At 44.9% G+C, this 22037-nt stretch overlaps 1 protein-coding gene across 1 annotated transcript; it reads right to left on the minus strand.

The window, feature by feature from the left end:
• Positions 1–14881: 14881 nt before the first annotated feature.
• On the minus strand, positions 14882–21760 carry LOC123411682 (transcription factor MYB92-like). Its single transcript, XM_045104645.1, has 3 exons — positions 21394–21760; positions 20605–21300; positions 14882–15074 (listed from the first exon to the last, which is right to left on the minus strand). Exons 1-3 carry the CDS (start codon positions 21663–21665, stop codon positions 15041–15043), a joined length of 1002 nt encoding a protein of 333 aa, XP_044960580.1. The 5' UTR covers positions 21666–21760; the 3' UTR covers positions 14882–15040.
• Between the last annotated feature and the right edge of the window lie 277 nt (positions 21761–22037).

Here is a 22037-nt window from a genome sequence, read left to right on the forward strand (position 1 = left end):
TACATGAGATCCTGCATCATACTTATGCTCAGAAAAAAATAGGGATTGTCCTTAAACTTGATTTTGAGAAAGCATATGATAAAGTCAACTGGGACTTCTTATTGGAATGTCATAATAAAAGAAATTTTAACCCACGCTGGATTGAATGGATTGGAAGAATTCTGGTGGGTGGTACTGTCAGTGTGAAACTAAATGATGAGGTGGGAGAATACTTCCAGAGTGCTAAGGGAGTGAGACAGGGGGGGGGGTCCTTTATCACCTTTCCTTTTTAATCTTGCTGCTGACTGCCTTACTAAGATGGTCTTGAAAGCACAAGATAATGGCCTATTCACTGGGCTAGCAGCAGACTTGGTTGAAAATGGAGTGGCTATCCTCCAGTATGCAGATGATACTATCTTGTGTTTTGAAGACAATATTAAGAATGCCTTGAATATTAAACTGCTGCTTTATCTTTTTGAGATCATGTCTGGTCTGAAGATTAATTTTGTGAAAAGTGAGATTTTCTCGGTTGGTGCTGATGATGATACTATGAGAAAATATGCTGATATGTTCAACTGTGAGATTGGGACCTTTCCTATTAAATACTTAGGTATGCCGGTCAGTTATGCTGGGCTTAAATGCAGTGACTGGTTTTTTGTTGATGACAAGTTCATCAGTCATGGGGAATCCTGGATCAGTGAGTCTTTATCTAGTGGGGGTAGACTTATTAAGGTTAATGCGGTACTGTCTCACATCCCCTTGTACTATATGTCCATGGCGTTGCTTAAGAAATCAACGCTGGAAAAATGGGACAAGCCGAGAAGAAAATTCTTCTGGCATCGCAAAGGGAGAAGAGGTTATAATATGGTGAAATGGTCACGTGTTTGTAGATCTAAAACAAAGGGGGGGTCTGGGAGTTAAAGATCTGAGGAAACAGAATATTAGCCTGTTGACCAAATGGTGGTGGAAATTGGAAAAGAAGGAAGGTTTATGGCAAGATATTGTGAAAGCTAAGTACCTCAAAAGGACATCTGTAGCTAAGGTTAAACAGAAAGTTTCTGATTCTCCTTGTTGGAAAAATATTATGAAAGTTAAAGAATACTATATGGCTGGTAGAGGGGTGGTGCTTAAGAAAGGTAACATTGCTAGTCTCTGGCTAGATGATCTGGGTGAGAATTTTCTGTTGAAAGATAAATATCCTGATCTCTTTGAAATTTGTTTAGATAAAGATTGTACTGTGGATAAAGTAGAAAGTATGAATCATCTTACCTCCTTTAGGAGGAGGTTATCTCCAGCTATGCTTCATAATTGGGAAAATATGAAGCAATGGGTGTTGGACAAAATTTGTGCAGATCAAAATGATGAGGTTTACTGGAAGTTGGATAACTCCAGAGTTTATTCCACTAAGTCTATGTACAGATGGCTGGAGAGAAACCTTGCAGGGGCTCATTATAAGTGGATTTGGGGGGCTAAAATTCCTCTGAAAATACAAATTTTCCTGTGGCAACTGTTTCAAAATTCTATTCTTACTAGAGATAATATGAAAAAAAGACAGTGGCAGGGAGATATAAAATGTTCTTTTTGTAGTGAACTTGAATCGGCACAGCACCTTTTCTTTGGATGTTCTGTGGCCAAGATTGTATGGAGAACAATAGGTGCTGTTGTTGGTACTAGTTATGTTCCGAGAACAATCTGGCAGGTCTTTTCGTGGTTATATGCTTTTTTGCCAGGCCTTTATGAAATATACACTGTTGGCTTAGCTGCAGTTTGTTGGTCCATTTGGTTGGCCCGGAATAGGGCTACCTTTGAGAAGAAATTTATCAATACTCCTTTTGAAATTGCTTTCACAACAAGTGCATTTTTGGATTACTGGGCAGGTATGCAGAAACCAGAAATGGCAGATAATATCAAGAAGGAGGCCCAACTGCTGAAGAGAAGTGCAGCTCAAATGCTACATCTGTGCGAACCGCCGAGGGCAGAAGCAACCAAGCGGGCTGAGGGTGAAGGAATCTGGGATGAATGGTGATGTTGTTTTACGATGATGGCGATCTGTTGTCCGTGGTGGTGCGCGAGGTTCTTATGATCTGCTGGGAGTAAAACTTGCTTTCAGTTTGGTATTTTGTGCTCTTTTGGTGAGCCTGGTCTGATGATAGGTGTGGTGGTAATGATACTTGTATCTCCTGTAGTGTGGTTTTGGGTGATATCAGGTTTTTGCCCCGCAATTCATGTTCCTGATGACAGGCGTGAATGGCGGGTTTCCTGATATTGCTCTGAACTCGTTTTTTTCCCCTTTCCCTCTCTTTTTCTGGTCCTAAGACATTGTATTTCCGTTATGAAAGTAATGGAAAGGGGAGAAAACCCGGTTCTAAAAGTTTGATTTTTTTTGCATTTAGTTTAGATGGTCTAGGAAAGTGTATGTACGCCAACGAAGCTTCGGTTGTGTGCGTGAAGGAGGCGAGCTACCAGGCTGCCGTGCAGTGGCGAATCCACGAGGGGAGCTTCGACAGGCTCGAGCGCCCCCTCCAAAATTGAAAACAAAAAATTACTAGTATTCCTATCAATTTTTTTTACCTTATTTGCACTAAAGAATTGTGATTTCTTGACTTTTTCTACACAGCGTTAGCTTTGAGCCGTTCCTTCATTTTCTTTGAAGATTCGTCACTGCTGCCGTGCGATGTGGCGAGCACGACGAGATCCTTGGGGGGTCGGTCTTTGGCTGGATTTGGATGGTCAGATCATCTTATGAAAGTCTGCTACCCTGGTGGCCTGCGTATTGGTGCTTCCTTGGTAACACATTGCAGGTAGTTGGCCCGTGACGTGGTGCTACCCATCACCGTTGTTCCCTATCCCCGACCATGTTGCGGGGGCTGGATTCAGGTGGGATATTCAGTGTCCGGGTTAGGATCATCTACAATAGCACATGATACAATACAGTCGCTGCCATCCGGATCCGACCCCACTTGTCATTTGCACTACAGCGGGGTGCAGTGCCGTAGAGGATCTCAACCCCCGGCTATTCCTCTGCATGTGGGTTTACCGATCAATGGTGTGTTGCGGAACCGGTGCCGACGATGCTTGTGGGTGTTACTTTCTTCTTGGGGGCGTTGTTTTGGGTCCACTCCATATGCGGAGGTTCTGAGTAACAACTCATGTCAGTGTTTTTAGACTCGGCAACGATGGTGTGTCGCGTTGTTATCCTCTTGGGGACATCATTGTGAAGCCCATGTATCTTTGAGTCGCAGTTCGTCAGTTGCTTTGGGCTTGGGCATGCTTTGATCTCGGCATGTAGCTTCTTCGATTCTGATGTGGGGTGGCCTTGGTTGTCCCCTATCTTATGCACATGTCCTCATCGCTGTCGTTCTCAGTCGCACTGTCCCTTGGCAGGATCGACGCTCCACGGTCCGGAGAGAGAGGGTAGGCGAGCCCCCTCTCGCGATAGCCTGATTTGTCGGTCCAAAGGTGTTCACTGGTTTCTCAAGTCGGTGCAGTTCAATTCCTGTTCGGTAGTCTCGGTCGCTTCGTATAAGTTGTGTCGACTCCTGTTATCTTGCTCGAAGTTGAGTTCGTGGCATTTTAGTTAGTCTTCGTGATGTCTTTTTTATTTGACATGCTGGTATGAGGATTCCTCACCACTCTTTATAGGCTCGACAGTTTGGGCTTTATTTATAAAGTGGGAGGAAAGACTGTGTTGAGGGCACACATTCGTGAACATTCATACGCTGCAATTTTACGAGAACTTTGTAGTTTACTTTGTACATGAAGTAAGAAAAAGAATCCACATTATCATAGCAATCTATCGATCTTGAATGGCTTACAATATTTGACTTGGAGACTGCAATTTCACATGTTTTAGTGTGTTGTGGTGAGAAGAAGTTGCTTAGATGTGTCCATCTTGGAGTTGATATGCCTTGATCCCACCATGCGTACGTGCATCTTTTTGGCCCACACGTTCACCCACTCATGCATGCATGACACATCTGAACTTTTCAGACATAATTGCCTAGCTAATCCCACTCACTTATTAAATTACTCAGTATGGATCCCTGTCAAAGGTTGATTAGACAGTGCCTGGACACAACGCATTTTAAAATGGTCCAAGTCTGAGTCTAAACCATACGTGCATGTCTCGGGGGTCTAAGTCTGGCCCATGTACAGTGGTGTCCGTTTATAACTTGCTGAAACTCTTAGTTAATCTCCTATATATGTTGTGCCAAGGTGTACTACTAATTAAAGCCATTTGAGGAAAGCAATTGTGCAACTAATTGGAACTAATGATCTTGTGGTCCTAGGATTGCAGAAAAGAAAATAAAGAATCATAAAAGGAATCTATGTTCATATGTAGGTGATGTGCACATCAGAACACCTGTGGATCACTGTGTAATGCAAGACACCCTTATGTACAAGCAATGAAGAGAGTGTGAAGGACATGGCATTGATTGCATGAAAGTGTGGTTTCTGCAATCCAGTGGCCCCATCTTGACAAGTATATATGCTTAATTATGTGGGTCAATGCATGCTTAGTTAATTAATTAACCTGATGTAACTAAATGCTTAATTTTGTCTACAGGAGAATTACAGAATTACATTGATTGTGTTCTGGTGGTTTAGTTGCAGTGCATGGATGATGCTTAATTTATCAAAGTCGTCTACTGAAGAAGCTAGTACAATACATTATAGAATAATGGGGGTGCAATGCAATTCAAACAGTTGGTTAAACTTTTACCAAACATGCAACCACCTTGATCTCTCACATCACACGGAGCAGAGACGTTCCTGTAAAATTGGGAACTTTGATGTCTGAATTATGCATATAATAGCTATCACACCTTGCTCGTTGGAAGCTTCCTGTCAACCCTTGATTGCTACTGTCATCACTGACAAATGCAGGCACACACAAATCCAATATGCATATGTGTTTCCGCAAAAAAGATGACTAGTTAGTTCCATGGGTTCTCCATTCAGACATATAGTTGAACGCTTTTGTCGGTTGTGTCAGGTCATTTATTCTCTTTTCTTTCTTAATGCAGTAGTTAGATATTTTATTTGCAGGTTCAATAAATACTTAATATTTAATTTGCATGATTTTTAAATAAGAAAAATCAAAGATAAAAAGCGCAAAAAACACTCTGATAAGGCAATGTGTTTTATAACTCTGAAATGCAAGCAAGACAGGAGAACATAATTAACAAGATACATCTCTGTCTATTTTTCTCGAGCAGGCACCTAAATGCACACCATTTTGTATTACAAAAAATGCCCGAGAAGACCCAAACCACTAAGTTTACAGCTTAATTTCACTCCTATAAATTAGCGGCATGTTAAGAGTCTAATTAACACTAATACTGACATAGATATACATAGACTATCCCTGATATATGGGAGTATGTGCCTTCGCCATCATCAGCCACCCAATATGGTTAACCAAATCGGTTATGGTGGGTGGATCAACACCCACACACGCATGCTCTTATGTAGAAGCTTCAGGTTGATCTTATTGCAGCCTATAGGTTTCAGTAGTATGAACCAGCCATTGCATACTTAAATCACAATGTGATCTAAATTCGATGTCCTCACGATACAACCACTTTCTGAGGGCTTATTAAACCAGTTTCCGTTAGCATCGCTGCATGGAGCAGATTAGCTGATTGGTTAATTAACTAGGTATTTCCCTTAGCAAACCCGGTTTCTCGAATTGCTTTCTCTGGTTTAAACGAACCCAATAATTAATAAAACTCTGCCTATTCTCATAAAAAAAGAGATCCAGTCCTGTGCAATCACTGAACTGAACTTGTGACACTAGCAATGTTTTGAACAGCGGACTATGGCAAATTGCAGCGGGTCTCTAAATCAGCTATAACTGAGATAGCAGGCTATAACGGGCTATAGCGGTTTATTTGTACATGATACCATTTAACAGCACCCTGCTGAAAAGGCTATAGCAAAGCTATAGCGGGGATATAGCCGGCTATTTAAAACTATGGAAACTAGTAAGAATTCTGCACTCTGGTGTCCGTTGAAGGGGAAAACTATTCTGTCCCTATTCGTTACTGGCATTATGTGCTCATGTGAGTAACTGAATATTACACAACTATTTCAGTGTGTTCAATAATGTAAGTAGATGTGACAGAAAGATAGAACTTTGTTTTCATTCCGATAGCTTCTGCAAGTACTCTATCTAGTGGATGAATCGGCAAGCATCCCACAGTAGAATTCGGATATATAAGTACCTGCCTAGGCATGTAGCTACTAGGACAAAAGACAATTAATGGTCGTTTTGTGCCTGTTAGTAGCATCGAGACGCCAATACACGGTTATCTGCAGCTTTGATTTAGAGTATATGAGGGTGACATGATGAATTTAACTGATATTGGGAAGTTAAAATAATCCATAAGATTGTAGAATGTAGTATATGTCAGCGTACACTCTATATAATATTACTGAACATTTCTGATTGGCAATGCCATGTCCTCCTACACAGTGGTGAACAGTTAGCTATTGCACATTTTCCTTTCTGACGCGTGTGACAGCCATAACCAAAGAGTAACTCATTATGATAAGAAATATGATATGGACATCTTATATAACGATGTGTTCATTTAGGAGGCAATCCTTTTCAGCCCATCATTATTGTGTATCACTGGAAGCAACAGCGCTACAAATATGAAAAACAGCTTCCAATTATGTATGTCACACACAGAGTTTATAATTTCTATCATTATCTGAAGAATGTAATTTCCATCATCTGTCTCTTTGCTTATGTTCTATATTTGGGAAGTTAATTTAGTTCATGGTTTGTTCCAAATCATAACCAAATTTACACATGCATAATATAGAAATACATACTCTTTTCGTCCGGAATTATTTGTCGCACAAATGAATAAAAATGGATATATCTAAATCTAAAATACATTTACATACATCCATTTTTATGACAAGTATTTTCGGACGGAGAAAGTATAACTTTTTTCTGCATTTTGCTATCATCCTGAAGACGATATCTAACATACTTACTAAGGAGTACTGGATGACATATGATGCTTGAATATGGTAGGCAAATAACTTTGTTCTTACATTTAATATGTTTCTTCAGTTGCAGTAATATAAGCAACTCAAACTTCACATTTTTTTTAGAAAAGGAGGTTGACCTCCGGCCTTTGCATCTGGAAGATGCATGCAACCATTTTATTAATTATTCACAAAGATCTTACAAAGCAATACATAAATATATCTGAAGCCGCCCTCTTGGCAATATCTGTCGCTACTCCTATCCAATGATGAAGGGATGCAGAAAGCATGAGCCACATACCCAGACCTCTCACCTAGCCTAACATCTAAAGCCGGAGGCCCCGACCGAGCCACATATCGGGTCAGGGGCACAAACCGGTCCAACGCACCCTCATAGGTCGTTGCCGCTGATACGTCTCAAACGTATCTATAATTTTTGATGTTTTCACGCTGTTATCTTGCCTTCTTTGTATGTTTTATGTACCTTTTTATATCTTTTTGGGACTAACTTATTAATTCAGTGCCAAGTGCCAGTTCCTGTTTTTTCCGTGTTTTTGACTCTTTTCAGATCTGATTTTGGAACGGAGTCCAAAGGAAGAAAAACCCCGAAATAATTTTTTCCCGAACGGAAGAAGTCCAGGGGGCTTTTGGGCCAAGCAAGGTGGGCTCCAGGGAGCCCACAAGCACCCACTCCGCCACCAGGGGGGAGGCGGCGGGGGGCAGGCTTGTGGCCTCCCTGGCCGCCCCCTGACCTAGATCTTTGGCCTATAAATTCCCAAATATTCCGCAAAAAATCAGGGGAGCCTCGAAAATACTTTTCCACCGCCGCAAGCTTCCGTTTCCGCGAGATCTCATCTGGAGACCCTTCCCGGCACCCTGCCGGAGGGGACTTTGGAGTTGGAGGGCTTCTTCATCATCATCATCGCCCCTCCAATGACTCGTGAGTAATTCACTTCAGACCTACGGGTTCGTAGTTAGTAGCTAGATTGCTTCTTCTCTCTCTTGGATCTTCAATAAAAAGTTCTCCATGATCTTCATGGGGATCTATCCGATGTAATCTTCTTTGGCGGTGTGTTTGTCGAGATCCGATGAATTATGGACTTGTGATCAGATTATCTATGCTATATATTTGAGTCTTTGCTGATTTCTTATATGCATGATTTGATATCCTTGTAAGTCTCTCCGAGTCTTGGGTTTTGTTTGGCCAACTAGATCTATGATTCTTGCAATGGGAGAAGTGCTTGGTTTTGGGTTCTGCCATGTGGTGGCCTTTCCCAGTGACAGTAGGGGCAGCAAGCCACACATCAAGCAATTGCCATCAAGGGTAAAAAGATGAGGTTTTTATCATTGGTTTGAGATTATCTCTCTACATCATGTCATATTGCTTAAGGCGTTACTCTGTTCTTATGGACTTAATACACTAGATGCATGCTGGATAGCGGTCGACGTGTGGAGTAATAGTAGTAGATGCAGAAAGTATCGGTCTACTTGTTTTGGACGTGATACCTATAGAAATAATCATTGCATAGATATCGTCACGACTCTGCACAGTTCTATCAATTGCTCGACAGTAATTTGTTCACCCACCGTCTACTTGCTTTCATGAGAGAAGCCACTAGTAAACACTACGGCCCCCGGGTCTATTCACATCCATCGTTTACAACTCTGCTTTTACTTTGCTTTATTACTTTGTTGCTTTCAGTTCTCACTTGGCAAACAATCTATAAGGGATTGACAACCCCTTCATAGCGTTGGGTGCAAGCTTTTGTGTCTCTGCAGGATCTTGAGATACTCTTCCGCCGGATTGATACCTTGGTTCTCAAACTGAGGGAAATACTTACCGTCGCTGTGCTACATCACCCTTTTCGCTTCGAGGGAACACCAAGGCAAGGCTCCAAGGCCAAGTGGGAAATCCTTTGCATACTTGCCTAGGAAGTCCCATAAGACGTAGCCGTAGCTGAAGGATTCCTGGTGCCGTCGACACAACTATTTCTGGCGCCGTTGCAAGGGATACACAACAAACAACAGCCGCCGCTTTCCATCAATCTATCTTCAGAAGAGTTACTGACGCATCGACCTTGCAAGGCCTGCCGTCGATGCCCCCACGGCGCCAGACAGCGCCTCCTCCCTACGCGCGCTCATCATCACGCATCCGTCGTCGAGACTTTGCTGCGCCTCGCCGCCGAGACTCCACGATGTCGATGTGTCACAAGGAACGCGCTCCATCGTTGATGCCGACCAATGATCCCTCGAGCCCGTGTGTACCTCCATGAATGACGCCCCAAGAGGGAAACGACACCAGAGCATCGCCGTCATCCGATCTACTGATCTAGGGTTTCCCCCGAAGGTAGCAAAGAGTGGCCTTGAACTTCTCCTAAGCGATGCCTTCAGGAAGGAAACGACGTAGCCATCGTCGGCTTTGGCAGTAGCCGAAAGCAAGCTTTTACCTAGATCTGGTCGAAGAACCCATCTCTCCTGCACGGGCCACCACATCCTGCGACGTCTCCGGAAGCGGGATCCCAAGATCCGCCGCCACCAGCAACGCCACAAGGACCCATCACCTGACCGTCATCCCTGACGAAGGGGATGACGCCACCACCATGTTCAGATCCAGCATCATCCGAGAAGGAGAACCGATCTGGGGTTGTGAACCCCAGATCCGCCGGCAGCCCCGCAGCGCCGCCAGGATCCCATCGAGCCGCCGCCCGAGCGCGCCAACTCCGCCTCCATGCCGTACGCCCAGGAACGCCGTCGCATCTCAGCCAGAGGATCCCCTCGTGAAGAAGGGAGGAAGGCCCGCCGTCCGCCGAGCGAGTCGCTCGCCGGCCTCCTCCGGCGGCGGCGGGGAAGCAGGGGAGGAGGGAGGTCGAGGGCGGCGGCGGCTAGGGCGCCCGAGTCGCCTCCCTGGAGGCGACGCGAGCGGTTCTGTGATCTTGTTGCTTCGGATCAGGATCACGAGCGGAGAAGGCTAGCGCTGCACCTTTCTCTTCACATGCTGTTCAGTTGATGAATAAAGTAACGATCCCAGATAAGTCAAGCTTAAACGTTTACACAGTCAGACAGGCTTGTGGGGTCTTTAGGTTAATTAGGTTCTCAACGTAGTCTAATGCAACATTAACATGCACGAAGCCACTTGTTCTCACGTCTTTTCATATGATACTAGATTGTTTAAGAATTTTCTGAATCAACAAGGACGCGGGGGCATCGTCTCCTTTTCTAAAAAAAACAAGGATTAACAATATGATCTGCCGTAGCATACCATGGACTGCACCTGTTAATTATTACTCCCTCCGACCGGAATTAGTTGTCGTACAAATGAATAAAAATAGATGTATTTAAAACTAAAATACATTTAGATACATCCAGTCTATTAACAAGTATTTTCGGACGGAGGGAGTATAATATATGCTAGCATAGTTAGTAAACAAAATCTGATAAAGAAATGGAACCAAATCTTTGCCTGATCCATTTGCTCATTGCATGTCACTGTTAAGCGTGTAGTTGTTACAGTTTGGTGAGGATTGTGTCCAAGTTTGGGCCACTTCACTTGTATCTTCGCACTTATACTAGACGTTATATTAACAACCTAGACTAAGATTTATTGCCATTTGGGCATCGATCTACGGAAAATGAGTTAAATATCGCAGATTAATTGCAAGACATTGTTTTAAGTTTTATTAATCAATGCTAAGCTAGGCCTATTGGCCTAGGCATTCTCAATTCAATAGCTTCACTGTCCTAATCGCAGACGTGTAGAAAGGCTCCATTAGTATGATATGGTGACAATTTGGGTGAGTTGACAAAGACTATATCAAGGTTGAATTTGATGCTCGGGGCCTCGACCGATTTGCTCTTCTCGCTGATGCCATCAGTTACATAAGCAGAAAATTTTGGTACTCTGATGTGAGGAAAAACCATATCTGTAACTGTATTTCCTCATAAAAAATATATCTTAAGTTACCATGGGTTTCAGATAAGATTTCAGGGAAATAAATATAAATAAATAAATCCATTTGTGTGAATAAGGACATATTTCAATGCATACCGACAAGAGCCGCGTCTAAAAAACTTGTGCAATCTTAGTTTGTTGCATTAATGTAATCCAGTTAGTTAGGAGAAAGAGGATCGGACCATGTTGCATTATAGCATCTGTTTGACTTTGCTGCTCGGATTGACCCCTTTTTGTTAACCAACTTGTCTTAGAGCATGTCTGTGCTATTGGCAGCAGGAACTGTTTACAAATAGAATGAAATGAATTCAACCCTGAACCTGTGTGTCTGTGTCTGTGTCTGTGTCTGTGTCTGCACCTGAAAAACAGGCACAAGCTATCACCTGCTGTCCAAAGCGAACCAACAAGCAACACCGTATGAAACTGAATCTGTCCTTAGATCTTCAGTTATTTCATCTGTCTTGTAGTAACTGTCAATCATTAAAAAAATACTATTAACTGCTTCCTTAATGTTGAGTACAGTGGATTACGGAGTTGAAACTTCAGCTGCTAGTAGTTTACACACGGTTAATTGTCTGCTAGATTCAGATCACTGGAATCTAGTTTAGTGCTCCTACTGCCAGACAGAATTTTATCAACTGAATATGCTCGACCAGTACCTCAGCAATACTAGCATGTGCGCACGACCAAAAATGGTAGCACACATACCAAATCCTGGTCTTTGCCCTGATTTATATTTAAAGACATGAGGTTTGTAGCCACCTTAGCACAAAGACAGTAAGCATGTGTAGCCAGTTTAGCAAGCATCAACTTGGCACAATTGTTTGTGGATTGGGAGTCAAAGGCATAGTTGAGACGCATGGGAAAGCCAGACAACATTGGCACGCCAGTGATGGCTGACTAGCAACAGTAGTGCCTGCAGCTTCTTGTCTGAACCTCTGGTATAAAAAGAGGTTCTTGTCTGAAAGAAAAATCAGTACTCTGGTTGAGTGGTATGCTGTTTTTCTCTTCTTCAGGGATCTCAATTAGTTTATTTAACAGCTAACTAGGTGGCTAGGCAGGGCTGCGGCTTGCAAGATGGTTAGGTTAGGTCTTAGGTGGTGATGCCATTTGTGCAGGCTTGCAAGGGAAGCTTAACTGTGGATGTAGGCTGAAGTAGCAGTACTGCTGCTGGGAAGTAATAGCAACTAGGGGGTCAGCAGGCAGGATTGACAAGTTACTCCGCTTCCTTTTGTCGTGTGTCACTGACTAATACAGTCTGTGATGAATGTATTGAATAATAATAATAATGCCAATGATTAGTTTGTTCTTTCTCCAGGAATCTACAAAAACGACAGGAGATAATGGACACGTGGGGCTTACATTGCTAAGGATGGAATGCATAGAATTTTGGTAAAGAATGTTCATTTTATATGTAATAAAAAGAAATGCGTTTTTTTTCGATCAAATCCCGGTTATCGGGGTGACAGGCATGAATATTTACCACTATATTACAACGACTTCCTCGTTGCATCTAGCTACATTATTTCAAATACTAAACCATTGTAATAACCACTAACACTGTTTCTTTTTCGCAAGAGAACTTTCGATCTATCTATCAACTGTCAAGGGAATACAAAGAACATGAAAAGTAACACAAATTAAGAACGCACTTCCAAGACGGAGGCTAGATGGCAAGAACATTATTTCTTGTTCTGTGAGCCGCTACCACCTCACGTTCTTGAGTTGGACACAAATCTTAACAAACTAAGAAAAACCCTAAAGGCAGAGCCTTCCCGTTGGTATAGGCCGGGATCAACTGCGCTTCCATGGCTCTAAGGCCACGGAAGACGAGGCATATGAGTACCAATGCTAATGGGAGGCAGGAAGCCCGATTTTCTGTGCGCGTCGTGAGTCACAAATGAAGGGGTACGATCGGTGTGTCTCTATAACAACATTCTGTTCTCTGAATGAAGGGAGAGACTCCTTTTTTGGGCCCCAAAAAACTCCTCCTGGCTCATTAGAGTCCAAATTACCCAATCAATGGGCTTTCCAGTGAGATCTCTCGTGAAATTTTTGGATTGACCTCACTTTTAGTAATAATTGTACCTCCTACAAATTGGATTTTTCCTAGTTGTTTGTGTTACCAGCAAGCTCATTTATCATTGAGTATCTGTCACGGGGGTATTCTAAACTTAATACTTGTGCTCACTTTAGTCCATTAACTCTCATATGGCTACTGTTGTGTCTACGGGGGATGTTGAGTATTATTATTATTAAAAAAGATAAGATAGCGTGGGATCTTATTCTACCTTGTCTTGTACGTCAAGTTGGTCATTGTATTTCCATATATATGCTCATGAGGTTCAAATAATAAATATCAATTCCATTGATAATCCCTCTTTAGCCCTTGTAACAAAACGTCTTAGTGTTGAACAAATTATCCGTAGTCCATTTGTCATCTGCCATGAATGCATGGCCGGGTCAAAATCTCACCTGACCAGAAAACGAGATCCAGGTCCTGCGTACACGTATAATTTTTTTATGGTAACATATTATCATCTTAACAAAAACATTTTATCGGTTATCGAGAGGGCCCGGCCTGTTGCTTAGCTTGGAAGAGAAAAGAAAACTGTTCGAACTCTTCATGAGAAAAGGAAGGATATTGCCAGAAAACAGGTTTAAGTACTGGAATTGGAAAAGCCCACGAGCTTTTCGAGGATAGCTGCTAATCAAAAGTGGCGCTATATATTATGCTAATTAAGCTAGGCTGTTAGCATAGAGGACAGACCAGTCAGAGCAGTGCATACATGCGTGATACGTAGCCGCGGTAGTCAATGGCTTGTGGTGCCCGGAAATGAGCCCTTCACCTACTCTCTAACCAATTTTGTGACTTGCATGGTCCAGGCATCAGGGTCACACCAAGTGGCTATGGTTTTAACTAAAAGTGCACTCAAGCAGCTAGCTGCCATTGATAGATATTTTCGCATCCGCTGCCTCCTCTATCACAAAAACTAAACTAACTAAGCTAGCTAACTACTCCCTCCATTCAAGAATATAAGTTTTTTTAAAGATTTTACTAAAGGACTACATACAAAACAAAATAAGTGAATCTATACTCTAAAATATGTCTATATACATCCGTATGTAGTCTTTTAATGAAACAAAAATAAGTGAATCTATACTCTAAACTAATTTGAGCGTCAAACTACTGTATAAATCTACTAAATTAAGTTAATACTCCTTCCGCCCGTAAATAAGTGTCTCGACTTTATAATTTTAATACAAAGTTGTATTAAAGCTAGGACATTTATTTTGGGACGGATGGAGTGTTATTTATGAATTAGTTAAACTTGATCAACTGGACTACCATAAATCGTAGTATCATATTAAATCTGATACTACCATAAGTCATAGTTATGTATCGATCTGTCTGTTAAGTTAATATTTGTTATCTAAGTACGTACTAGCTAGTAGATAGATTGATGAAGGTAGTGTTTTTTCGCCTTGATTTTCGTGCTGGGCCGTCAGTGATAGTGGAGAAATTCTAGAAGATTAATAAGGTAACTTTCTCCACTTTGACAAGCTAAAGCTTGACCGTTAGCCGTCCTTGTCCAACTCCAACTAACTCATTTTATAGTACTATATACCGTTTGCAAGCTGTATATCATACATAGCATGCATGCTCCCTGCTGGTTAATTTCAGTAGTACAAATGATGTGTGTCTGCTAGTCAACTCTCATCCAATAAGTAAGCTCGTTGTGGCCGAGAAGACCCCCGCACATAGTCACACACACTGTCACACACATGCTCTGTTGTCTGGAAACAAGAGGTGCTTTTGTGTCTCAAGCTAGTTATTACATATATTCAAGGAAAAAACAATTAACCATTTAAACAAAAATGATCATTAATTGCAGTGAGAGTGTATATACATATATGTTCTTCTGTTCTTTATTTGTACATATGTCTGAAAGTGTGGACTCAACCTCCTTTTTCCCCTATCAACACACAAACTTCACATCTTCGGTATTGGTCGACCAAAATGTGCATCCATCCAACAATTAGTACTCTCAATCTCTTTCCTGACTATTTTTTGGCACTCTTGATCATATCTCTTCTATCTATCCATCACAGCTCACTTGAATTCAGCCATGGCATTTGCCTGCATAAAAATAAACACGAATTAATCATGTGAGCTATGCATTGTGTGAATTAATTCCTTTTTTGTGAATTGCGTTTGAATCAATACCTGGGGAAAAAACGACCTAGCTAGTTGATCTATATGTTAAGATTAAAGAAAATAAAAAAGAATTGTTAGGAATATACTCCCTCTGTACCTAAATACTTATTGTTGGGGCATGCATGCATGCATTTTTCTTTTTTGATAGAAAGGAAGGTTGATGGATGTAGTAATTAACCTAGTTGTAGTCTAAACGTACACGTGTGTCCTAATTTGGTTAGTATTGCAAACTGAGTAGGATTAGTAGTAGTATTGCAAACCGAGTCGGTTTACAGTAGGCCTAGTTTAGCAATATATATACGTATACCCTGTGTAGTTTTCAAATAAACCAGAGCAAAGTAATATAAAGTATTTCCTCTATCTAGCTTAAATCGTATCTAGCTTAAATCGCCGAGTTAAGTTCCGAGCCGTTGAGACGATTGATCGTTCCGTTCGCTAGTACTCGCCGAAGCCAACGCAGGGCTGTTCGTACAAGAATCCATCCACGTGATTGCTTGCTAGCTTAACTAGCTTGCACGAACGTGTGCGGGGGGATTTAATCAGCGTTCTAAATCCAATAATTGGTATCTAGAGCCTCGAAGATCTACGATCTACGATGACGGACAGGGACGCTGAGTTGGTCAAGTCCGGCAGCAGCGGTGCCAAGGCGAACAAAAACGGCGACAAGGTGAAGAAGGGCGTCAAGTCAGCAACCAGTGGTGGAGGAACGAGCGGCGCCAACGTCCAGACGCATCGCAACATCCCCATCCAGTACCCGATGCTCACCGACGCCAACTACGGCGTGTGGGCGGTGAAGATGAAGATTATTCTTCGATCCCTTCGAGTGTGGGAGGCCATCACGGATGACGACGTCGACGAGGAGCGCGACGAAGGTGCCATGGCCGCCATAGCCCAGTCTGTGCCGGATTCCGTGCTGATGACATCGGCGGAGTTCGAGATGGCAAGAGAGGCGTGGAACGCACTCAAGGAGATGAGGATCGGAGAAGATCGCGTCACCAAGGCTCGGGCACAAGTGCTGAAGCGCCAATTTCACAAGTTGCAGATGGAGGAAACTGAATCGGTGAATGACTACGCCATGCGTCTTACTACTTTGGTGGGAGAGATCCACGCGCTTGGTGCAAAGCTCGATGAGACCGAGATCGTGGAGAAGTTTTTCAGTTCAGTCACTGATAAATTCACGTACATCATCGGCACGCTCGAGCAGCTTTACGACATCGACGACATGACCATAACGGAGGCGATCGGACGATTGCGGACATGGGAAGAGAATGCTCGTGGCTGTCGGAAAGGCAAAGGAGGAGGTAGTGACCAACTCATGTACTCGCGCGTAGATTGGGAGGCCCCAAGTAGCAAAGGAAGGCGTGACGGTGGCGAAGGCTCAAGCAACACGAAGGGCGATGGACAAACCGGAAAAGGCAAAGGAAAAGGCAAACCACAAGGTCGTGGTAAGGCGGACCAATCTAAAGAGCAGAAACCACGGAACTTGGACTTGTCCGAGGTCAAGTGCTATAACTGCAATAAGATGGGTCACTTTGCGAAGGATTGTCCAAAGCCTAACAAGCGGGAGATCAAGGCAAATTTGGCAAAGCAGGAAGACAAAGGTCCTGGTCTTCTGATGGCCGAAGTTTGTGATCTCGCTGAAACGGTGGTTGTGAAACCAAGCGGGAAGGTGCTACTTCATGAGGAAAAAGTGACACCAAAGTTATCCGGTGATCAGAACGTGTCGTGGTATCTCAACACGGGTGCTAGTAACCACATGACGGGGTGCAAGGAGAAATTCCTCGAGCTGGAATACGATGTTGAAGGCTCGGTCAAGTTCGGCGATGGTTCAGCGGTGGAGATTTGCGGGCAAGGATCTATCCTATTCGAGGGTCTCACAGGCGAACATCGCATACTCACCGGAGTGTACTACATCCCACGGCTTCACAACAACATCATCTCTATTGGGAAGCTTGACGAGAATGGATGCAAGGTGAATATCGAGAACGGAGTGATGACGATCTTCGACAACCTCCGAAACGTGCTAGCTCGTGTTAATCGCACACGGAATAGGCTCTATATCCTCAACATTTATCAATCTCAACCGGAGTGTTGGCTCGCCAAGAGTGATGATGATTCGTGGTTATGGCATGCTAGATTTGGACACGTTAACTTCTACGCCTTGAAGAAGATGTCAAAGATGGAGATGGTATCCGGGATGCCAGTTACCGACCATGTTGATCGAGTATGTGACGGGTGCTTGGTTGGAAAACAACACCACAGGTCATTCCCTGCTCAGTCTACCTATCGTGCAAGTGATGCACTCGAGCTGCTCCATGGTGATCTATGTGGCCCTATCACCCCGGCAACTCACGCTGGAAGGAAGTATTTTTTCCTTGTGGTAGACGACTACTCGAGATATATGTGGGTCGTTCTCCTAGGGTCTAAAGATGAGGCGTTTGAAGCATTCAAGAAGCTGAAGGTTGCAACGGAGATGGAACACAAGCTGAAGGTTCGCGCTCTACGGACAGATCGCGACGGAGAGTTTACGTCGAATGAGTTCAACGACTACTGCGAGAAGATTGGCATAAAGAGGTTCCTCATGGCACCTTACACGCCGCAGCAGAATGGGGTCGTTGAAAGGCACAATCGAACCGTCGTTGACATGGCAAGGAGTTTACTCAAGAGCAAGAACCTGTCGGGGACTTTTTGGGGAGAAGCTGTCTCGACGGCGGTCTATCTTCTCAACCGGGCTCCAACGAAGGCGGTGATTGGCAAGAGTTCGTATGAAGCAATTTACGGACGTAAGCCGAATGTGTCTCATCTACGGACATTCGGGTGCGTGGCACATGTGAAGACGGCGGAGCCGCACCTCTCAAAGCTTGCCGATCGTAGCACGAAGATGGTGTTCATCGGATACGAGAGAAGTTCCGGCACCAAGGCATACCGCTTCTATGATCCACAAACCAAGCGTCTACGGATTTCACGCGACGTCGTGTTTGAAGAAAACAAAGCGTGGAATTGGAGTGCAGCAGCCGACGGTGCTCCAAACGGTAACATATTCACGGTTGAATTTCCAACTGATGATGATGCAGGGGAGGATGTCCAGGTGGTTGGCAAGACACCCAACCAAGGTGACCACAATGGTAGTGATCATCATGGTGCCGACACCAACGACGACACGCATAGGTCGCAAGGAGATAGCGACAACGCCACGCACGACACAGGCGGAGATCTCGACGACAACATCGACAACGAGGCGCATAGTGACGATGACAATCAAGATGATGGTGACGGTGTCGACGACTACGCCGACGAAACGGATGTCGATGACACGTCCAGGTCTCAGCCATCTTCCTCAAGTGCATCAACATCGACACAATTTGTGTCGCCTCCTTCGCAAGCCACAACGGACTCCTCAGTGCCTCGTCGCTACAAGACCCTCAAGAAAGTCTACAAGTACACAAAGCCAGTTACGCTCGAGTACTCCGGACTATGTCTGTTCGGAGTTGAGGAGCCGGCGAACTTCATAGAGGCGAGCAAAAGTCCTAGTTGGACGCACGCCATGGATGAGGAGATGAAGACAATTGAGAGCAATGACACGTGGACTTTGGTAACCCGACCTCCAAACCAAAAGACGATAGGTTTGAAGTGGGTTTACAAGTTAAAGAAGGACACGAAGGATGCCATTGTGAAGTACAAGGCAAGACTCGTTGCAAAGGGCTACGTACAACGTCAAGGAGTTGACTATGATGAGGTGTTTGCACCGGTTGCTCGACTCGAGACAGTGAGAGTGCTCCTAGCTTTGGAAGCACAAGAGGATTGGAAGGTTCATCATATGAATGTTAAATCCGCTTTCCTCAATGGCGATCTCACAGAAGAAGTGTACGTGGAACAACCTCTCGGCTATGAAAAGAAAGGCGAAGAAGGGAAAGTCTACAAGCTCAAGAAGGCACTTTATGGGTTGAAGCAAGCGCCAAGAGCTTGGAACTCAAAGTTAGACCGAAGTTTGGTCTTGCTCGGGTTCAAGAGATGTCCCCTCGAGCACGCAGTCTATACAAAGAACTCCAAAGGCTCAAACCTGCTAGTTGGAGTTTATGTCGACGATCTGATTATCACCGGAGATAGCGTACAAGAAATTGAACGTTTCAAGGCGCAAATGAAGAACAAGTTTAGCATGAGTGATCTGGGATTACTCAGCTATTACTTGGGCATCGAAGTGAAGCAAAGCTCCGGAGAGATTTCCCTATGTCAATCGGCTTACGCGGTCAAGTTATTGGACAAGTGTGGCATGTCAGATTGCTACGCGACACAAGTTCCAATGGACCAACGTCACAAGTTGAGCAAGCATAGCTCAAATCCGCCGGTGGACACCACAATGTATCGAAGCGTTGTGGGCAGCCTCAGATATTTGGTGCATACCCAACCTGACTTGGCGTATTCAGTCGGGATCGTGAGTCGTTTCATGGAGAATCCGACAACCGAACACATGAGCGCGGTCAATCAAATTCTATGCTATGTGAAAGGCATAATTAATCTTGGCTGCACGTACAGAAAGGAAAAGGAAGGATTGGTCCTTCGTGGATATTCAGATAGCGACATGGCAAATGATGTTGATGACCGAAAGAGCACAACGGGCATGGTTTTCTACCTTGGCCTGAATCCGATTAGTCGGAATTCTCATAAGCAAAAGGTGGTGGCACTGTCTTCATGCGAGGCAGAATACATAGCGGCAAGCACGGCGGCTTGTCAAGCAGTTTGGCTGAGAAGACTCCTAGCTATTCTTGCAAAGCGGAAGGTGCAGAAGAGGTCATTGAAGATCGACAACCAAGCTGCAATCTCATTGTGCAAAAATCCGGTTCATCACGAAAGGAGCAAGCACATAGATACCCGGTTCCACCACATTTGGGAGTGCGTTGAGGAAGGGATAGAAGTTCTGCACGTGAATACGAAGGACCAGCTTGCCGATATTTTCACCAAGTCCCTCGGTCGACAGAAGTTCATCGAGATGAGGAAGAAAGTCGGAGTGCAAGCAATGAAGACACATCAACAAGGTTAAGGAGGTGAATGTAGTAATTAACCTAGTTGTAGTCTAAACGTACACGCGTGTCCTAATTTAATTAGTATTGCAAACTGAGTAGGATTAGTAGTAGTATTGCAAACCGAGTCGGTTTACAGTAGGCCTAGTTTAGCAATATATATACGTATACCCTGTGTAGTTTTTAAATAAACCAGAGCAAAGTAATATAAAGTATTTCCTCTATCTAGCTTAAATCGCTGAGTTAAGTTCCGAGCCGTTGAGACGATTGATCGTTCCGTTCGCTAGTACTCGCCGAAGCCAACGTAGGGCTGTTCGTACAAGAATCCATCCACGTGATTGCTTGCTAGCTTAACTAGCTTGCACGAACGTGTGCGGGGGGATTTAATCAGCGTTCTAAATCCAACAATGGAATGGGAGGGAGCAGGTACTCACTCTAGCAAATCCTTCCAACCACCGTCCATCAGGTTCAGGCTCTCTAGCCCCTCGAAATAAGGGCTTGACGCCGGAGTCTCCTCGCACAGCACCACGCCGCCGCCGCTGCAGCCATTGTTGTTGCACTCCTGGTCGCCGGCCACCATTGGGTCGACGATCAAGTTTCTCCCGGTCGCACCCCCGTGGCCCCTAAGCTCTGTTGAGCTCAGCCCGTCGCCGGTGCTGATGCCGTCGAACATGCTGCTCGTCGGCGCTGAGCTGGTCAGCGCCGGCAGGTCGTTCATGTCGTCCCACTGGCACTGCTGGAGCAGCATATTCTGGTCGAATCCGCCGTGCTGCCCGCCGTTACCGACGGCGAGGAGCGCCGTGAGGTTGTTCATGCCGGGCGCGGGCGAGGGAGCCGCCGCGGTGGTGAGCGCGCACACGAGGCCCTGCAGCAGTTGGAACCTGGCGGCGTCGACATGGAGCTTGAGCGCGCTCATGTCCCAGCCCCCCGTGGCCTCGCCGGAGCCGCCGAAGTTACCGGCTGCCGCGAGGAGGCCCGGGAGTCCGGCGAGCAGGCTGAGGTCGGTGCGCGGGCGGTGCGTGACGGGGTCGATGCCCATGCCGAGGAGCTTCTTGCGCAGGTGTGTATTCCAGTAATTCTTGATCTCGTTATCCGTCCTCCCCGGCAACTTGGTAGCGATCGACGACCACCTGGTTAACCAACTCGTCAGCCACCGGTCCCTGAGAAGAACAAGATATGTAGCCAGGAAGCATGCATGCATGGACCGATGGACGGTTACTTACTTGTTTCCGAGGAGGGAGTGGAGGTGGATGATGAGCTTCTCCTCGTCGTCGGTGAAGCGTCCGCGCTTGATGTCGGGGCGGAGGTAGTTGGTCCAGCGGAGGCGGCAGCTCTTGCCGCAGCGGTTGAGGCCGGCGAGCTTGGGCAGGCGGCGCCAGCTGCCCTGGCCCTTCTCCTGGATGTAGTCGACCAGAAGCTTGTCCTCCTCGGGCGTCCACGGCCCCTTCTTCACGATCACGCCGGCCTTCCCGTCGCAGCACGGCGACCGCCCCATCGCCCCACTGACGACTAGCAGCTCTAGCTTCTTCTTCTTCTACCTCTGCCTAGCTTTCGTGCGCTTAGCTTAGCTTGCTGGAGAGAGGTGTAGGTAGCAATGGACGACGAGGAGTTAGGTTTTTCAGGTTTCGTTGGGGTGGATATATAGGTTGCATTGCATGGTGGCATCGAATGGTAAAAAAGGGAAGTCTTTGTGTGCGGGACTCTCTCTCTCTCTCTCTTTCTTACTGTCTCTCTCTCTAGCGACCTATTAGTTTCTCTCTCTAAATCTCTCTCTGTCTGCCTCTCTCTGACTTTCTTGGCTATGGACCGAATCAGTTTGCTTAAGCACGTACGCATGCTGCTTAGTTAGATATGCTGGCGTGTGTGC

This window comes from Hordeum vulgare, chromosome 7H (genome assembly GCF_904849725.1).
Source record: "Hordeum vulgare subsp. vulgare chromosome 7H, MorexV3_pseudomolecules_assembly, whole genome shotgun sequence".
NCBI lineage: Eukaryota > Viridiplantae > Streptophyta > Magnoliopsida > Poales > Poaceae > Hordeum > Hordeum vulgare.

What these genes read in the sequence shown, in the direction of transcription:
- LOC123411682 (XM_045104645.1), bottom strand. Translation starts at nt 21,665, where the DNA reads ATGGGGCGGTCGCCGTGCTGCGACGGGAAGGCCGGCGTGATCGTGAAG. An exon ending in CACTCCCTCCTCGGAAACAA is followed by an intron (nt 21,301 to 21,393) that starts GTAAGTAACCGT and finishes TTGGTTAACCAG; the next exon opens with GTGGTCGTCGATCGCTACCA. An exon ending in GGTTGGAAGGATTTGCTAGA is followed by an intron (nt 15,075 to 20,604) that starts GTGAGTACCTGC and finishes ATTTTTATGCAG; the next exon opens with GCAAATGCCATGGCTGAATT.